The sequence below is a fragment of the Sprattus sprattus genome (assembly GCF_963457725.1).
Source record: "Sprattus sprattus genome assembly, chromosome: 18".
Lineage (NCBI taxonomy): Eukaryota > Metazoa > Chordata > Actinopteri > Clupeiformes > Clupeidae > Sprattus > Sprattus sprattus.
The window spans coordinates 26,545,768-26,551,767 of record NC_137916.1 but is presented as its reverse complement, the minus strand read 5'-3'; the positions used below and the strand labels follow the sequence as shown (position 1 = coordinate 26,551,767).

Here is a 6,000-nt window from a genome sequence, read left to right as displayed (position 1 = left end):
CTAGGTTGCGAACAACTTCCCTAACACAGTCACACATCAGGCAAGTGTCAATTTGGCTGCAAGAACGTAGCCCAGTTCATTGTCAACATTAAACTCTAGTAAGAAATCGCTATACCGTTGTGCTGCCTTAACGGCGATTTGGACTCATTTTAAGATAAATTATGACAGGAGTAAGGCACAGTGTAAGATCTGCACTGTTACAGTGTCGAGGGGCGGAAAGGAAAGTACTTTGTTTGACACAAGCAATTTGATTAAACATCTGAAGACGCACCATAGTGCTAAGCACACAAAGTTCACTCATGCCAGTGGCGCAAGAGACCAAATCAACCAATCAATCTTTACTGACGTCTTTCAAAAAAAAAAAAAAACGCGCACGCACACAGACAGAGAGAGAGAGAGAGAGAAGGGGAGGAAGAGAGTTGTTGATCCTTTTGTAACTGAACTGTGCTCATGTTCTTATTCAGGATAGTTCTGTTCACTTTTTTGTTAAGCAGACTGTGTTGTTAACTATGCAGCAAATTAAATTGCCATCTGTCTATATTTACATTTTGTCTAATGTGATGATATTGACTCTTTTTTTTTTGTTGTTTAAACCAGAAAGCTCTGTTTATTTTTGGCTTGGGATAGCCTTCAGTTAATGTTGTACTATAGGCTTGACATAACCTGCAGAGGATGAAATAAAATCTTTCATGGAAACCAAATCTTGGAAGTATCGGTATTGGTACTCGGTATCAGCAAGTACACAAATAAAAATACTCGTACTCGTATCGGTTTGTAAAAAAAGTGGTATCGGTGCATCCCTACTGAGAAGCAGTTCAAACATCACAGGCATTTCTGAGAAATGACAGGGGGACACGCCTCCTTTTCTCCAGCGCAGCCGCCTGCCAACCACAGGCCTTATTAGCAAGCAGGATGAGGGGCTTATCAGCTTACTGTGACACAGCTGACAAGAGCTACGGTGTGTGTGTAGGGGGGGGGGGGGGGGGGGGGGGGGCAAACAAGTAGGAAGAGAAGGTGTGTGTGGAGACGTGGCTAGAGGATGCACCTGTGTGCACAAAAACATCAACATGAGTGCAAGCCACACACACGCACGCGAGCACACATACACACACACACGCACAGACAGACAGACAGACAGACACAGACAGACAGGCACCAACACCAACCTGGTCTCCTGTCAGCATTACATCAATAAGGATGCAGAGGACTCTGTGCACCAGTTACTGAGCTAGTCCTTGAGCTATTGTGATGGGGCGCACCATCAAAGGCAGCTCTCGACACCTTTGCGAAAGGCCCTTCCGAGAACGCCTTCCTTCCCGCTAGCACATTAACATGGATGCCAGAGGGGGGGCCGAGGCCTCCACATCCTGAAAAACAAAACAGCCTCCATCTTCTTGCCGATCCTCTGCACCACAAGAAGGCTTTCGCGCAACGCCCACACGCCAGAGCTGAAATCGACTTCAAAGAGCCATGCACCAAAACCGCCGATCTCACCTCCATGGGCCTTATCAGCTCCTGCGTGCTACAGTCGTGTCAATATGTATGCACCTCGCACAGAAAGGTGCCAGGGAGACCTAGAGTGCACCTATCCCCGGCGCTGCACCACAGCTCTCCAATCTAGCGCAAAAACAAAGTCCACAGCACCAAAGGGGTCATGTTTGTGATCGCTGGGGTCAAAGGGCAAGGGTCATGTTTGTGATCGCTGGGGTCAGAGGCACCACTCCAGAAGTGATATTTAGCAGTGTGACGGTGTAACAGGGAGTAGCAGATCATACAGCATCTCCAATCCAAGCTTACAGGGACAAAAAAGAAAAGTGTTTACAGCCTGTCAAACCTGCAGAGTGAGCAGTCATGTCATGTGCGTTGCGGATGCAGAGTAAGTTGTCATGTCATGTGTGTTGCACAGGGACGTGCACAGGACTTTTGAAGGGCAGTTGCTCTGCCCTGGGAAAAAGGGGCAACACATTAATTTTTGTCACCGCCGCTGCCACGCCCCCGTCCCCCGATCACAAATTTTGCCAATATCATTTTAAACTCTCACTAACCACCGCTGCCACGCCCCCGTCCCCTGATCGCAAATATATATATTTCCTTCGGAGGGGCAACTTCAGTTGAGGAGGGCAAACGGGCAGTTGCCCAAGCAACCATAGCCCACTCCTGTGCACATCCCTGATGTTGCAGATGCAGAGAGTTAGTTGTCATGTCATGAGTGTGTTGCAGATGCAGAGAGTGACAGCGAGGACAGCTGGAATGGAAGGTTGGACTTGGACTTCAGTGGTGCTTTGAGGACAGTGACGTGGGTTCTATTTCTATTTGGTTTGGCCCAACTTCAGATTGTTTTGCACCCTTTGGCACCTTCTCTGGAGGTAAGTTGATACTGTGACCGCATGACCATGGGTCCACATGCCAGCTATTTCAGTGGAGATTCCATTGACATTTGTCATTGCTAATTTACTCTACCGGTCTGATGTTTTCTTTTTTTTTCACCAAATTTTCTTTTCCACTATCTATTTGGGCAACAGCATCAGATCCTGTGACACTAAGAAACTGAACACTATTAAGGAGGCTGCTCTGTGCTGGGGACTGCTCTGTGCTGGGGACTGCTCTGCGCTGGGGACTGCTCTGCGCTGGGGACTGCTCTGCGCTGGGGACTGCTCTGCGCTGGGGACTGCTCTGCGCTGGGGACTGCTCCGCGCTGGGGACTGCTCCGTGCTGGGGACTGCTCTGTGCTGGGGACTGCTCTTGTGGAGAGATGGATGTTGCACAAACTGCTCAACACAATGGACACTTTGCATTCGCTGCACGACCCACTGGTCAGATAGCCGAGTGTTTTCAGTTGGAGGATCCTTCAACTCCACTGTAATAACTACACTACAGGAAGTTATTCCTGGCCACAGCAACAGCAATGTACAATGACTACCCTCAGAGGCTAATCCTCTGAATAGCAATGCACAATGCACATTCTACATTTAATTTGCACAGTTAGGGCTATATCTCGAATTCTCTTTTTTGTATTCTATTTATTTTATCTAGTAGTATAGAAGTGTATACGTAAATTAGTTAATACTGTGTTTTACCTACCTCAGTGTCGGTTTTTGTTTAAGTTATGTGTGTTTTGTGATTTTGTTTAGGTTATATTTGTTTTGTGATTTCGTGCAGTTATGCTTGTTTTATGATTTTTGAAAATTGCTTCTGCAACACTGCAGTTTCCCTAAGGAGATCAATACAGCAATCCATCTATCTATCGGAGGTCAATAAAGCAATCCATCTATCTATCGGAGGTCAATAAAGCAATCCATCTATCTATCGGAGGTCAATAAAGCAATCCATCTATCTATCTTAAAGGGGTATCGTCCATGACTGTCGCTTTAGGATTCCTACTCGACAATTATTTACTATTATATATTTGATTTTCGCTCAGCTTTAAGCACAATGTTTCACTTTGCTATATTTCATCATCATGTTGTCAAAGCTTCTGGCCAAACATAACCTGCCACAACAGATCATTCTCAATGATTCATATTCCAGTATGACATCAGGGAAAGGTCATGGTCAAAGAACACAATTATCCACCACTAAGCCAGGTGATTTCACTTTCACTGAACCAGAAGGGAGAAGTTGAGTACAATTGGCTTAAACCAAATACTCAAGAGGAACTTACCTATCTGAACGTATATACCCAGATTTAATTTACTAGATAACGTTGGTGTGTGTGTGTGTGTGTGTGTGTGTGTGTGTGTGAGAGAGAGACACATTCACTTACCAAAGCTTTGTGTGCATTGTGCTCGGCTTGAGCAGAGAAAACGGAGAGGTCGCCGTTGAGAATAACGTCGGCCAATGCGTGAACCAGAGGCTGGTAGTGGATGATGAGGAACACCTGATGCCACAAACAAAAGCAGATCTGTCACACAACCAGCACCATCACAGGACACAGACAACAAACCTGCCAGTCATTCTCTATCTGAAATCAAAACTGAACTGGACACAACTGAGTGTGACCTGATTTGATCATTCTTTTATCACTGATCAACATTCAGGACATCGGTACTTGTTAGATAAATTAATATCAAGAAGTTAATATTAATGAGACCAGCAATCAGAATTTCAGCGCTTTTTCTCCCATCCCATCGCTTCAGAAGTTACAGCAGTGATCTCAGAATATGTCCTTGAGAGAGGAGCAGTGTGCATAACTATCAGAACAAAAACAGGTGGTTTGCCTCAGCAAGAGAGTATGCATCCTTTGGCCTCAGGACACAAGTTAAAATACAATAACAATATCCTCATTAAAATCTCTCTATCAGTACTGAAATAGGAGAGCCTGTTGGAAAATGTGGGGCATGGGCCCAACCTGATGAGAGGAAAAGGTCATAGGTCATAGTGAGTGGAGTCGTGACACTGTACCTGGGATAAAAGGTAGAGGGACACTTGGGGCCGTATCTTCCGATCTTCAGACTGAAAGCAGAAAAAACAACATAGACCTTTACAGCAAATGAAACATTTTCCCTCATTTAGATTAGATTAGATTAGATTAGATTAGATTCAACTTTATTGTCATTGCACAGAGTTCAAGTACTGAGACAACTAAATGCAGTTTAGCATCCAACCAGAAGTGCAAAATAGCAATAAAAGTGCAGAGTATGTGCAAATGTAAAGTGGAATAAGTGAATAAATATGATACGTACGTACTTTAATGCACAACAAAGTTTGCTTATTAAACCCTAAGAATTACGAAATGAACACCCGTCAAAGGTAAAAGGTGACGATGACCTTTGTCTAGGTGACTTTTAAAATGTTCGTCACTGCACGCTCATTGTTATGCAAGTAGAGCCCTTTATTAGGTTTCACTTTCCTTCAGTTTCAGAAGTCAGACTGCAGTGTGTTTACAATTCTATGGTTAATAATAGCGAACATCTCTTTCTGTTTCTATTTCACTTCACGTACTGCACTACACGTAAATATTTATATAATGACAGACAATTACTAATTATTTTTATTTGCAGGCAGGCGGCAAAACCGGTCTAAAGCACAAATAACAGTCCCAGTCTCTATTTCAGACTGTTCTACGTGTTACGTTTCACTGCCGCACCGCGTTTAACAAATGTTTTGTTGCTTTAGAGTCAAGACTCTCTGCAAAAAGGAGACAGTGAATCATAATACACCACACATAAGACAGATATAATGTCAACATTTCTATTTTAGGCCTTCCGGCTAGAAGGGCAAGATTCGGTCTTGGAAAAGACCCAGGACTGAGTGGGTTTCTGTCTTAGCGGGTAAGACACTGATTGCTGCATCACGCCACCCCCACACACCTACCTACTACAGGGATCAGGCGCACACACACACACACACACACACACACACACACACACACACACACACACACACACACACGCACACGCACACGCACACGCACACGCACATGACCCGGGGATTCACCCGCACTCTGAAATTTCCCTGCTTCGGGACACAACACCTGAAACACAACAATGCCTCTGCTGTCAACACAACTAAGGTCAAGACGTAGTCATCTTAACTTGCCTGTTTTGAAAACGTCAGCAATTACCATGCTCACGCACTAAGCTGTGTGGAGTAATGCGTGTGACGAACTTAACGCCGGGGTTTTCAACAGAAGACCGAGCAGCTTCTCAAAACTCTAGGTTGATTTAAGGTGAAATTAAGGTGTTAAGGTAAGGCACGTAAAAGGCTTGTTGGCAAGGGACACGGCCTGCTGCATGGCACCTGCCCCCAATAAACCAAAAGATATCACTGCTCCTACCTAATCTCAATGCTGCAAACAGAAAGTGCACAGGAATGTTCCTTAACTTCCTTGGGTACACCAATCAGGTATTATCATTACTCATCTCTTTTAAGTGTGCATGCTCATGTCATGTATATTAAAGCAGCCCCTGCTTCAACAGGATCCTCAGCCTATTAGCGACAGGATCAGCATCTTACCTCCAGGGCCTCAGCTAACCTCAGCTTCAACTGCAATTACCCTGT

At 44.8% G+C, this 6,000-nt stretch overlaps 1 protein-coding gene across 1 annotated transcript in view; it reads right to left on the bottom strand.

Moving 5' to 3' along the window:
* Nucleotides 1-6,000, bottom strand: part of clec16a (C-type lectin domain containing 16A) — a 78,950-nt gene that overhangs the window by 62,342 nt on the left and 10,608 nt on the right. Inside the window, exons 8-9 of the mRNA XM_080856432.1 lie at nt 4,402-4,452; nt 3,764-3,877 (exon numbers count right to left, since the gene is read on the bottom strand). Coding sequence (XP_080712558.1) covers nt 3,764-3,877; nt 4,402-4,452 — 165 coding nt within the window. The remainder of the gene's footprint in view (nt 1-3,763; nt 3,878-4,401; nt 4,453-6,000) is intronic.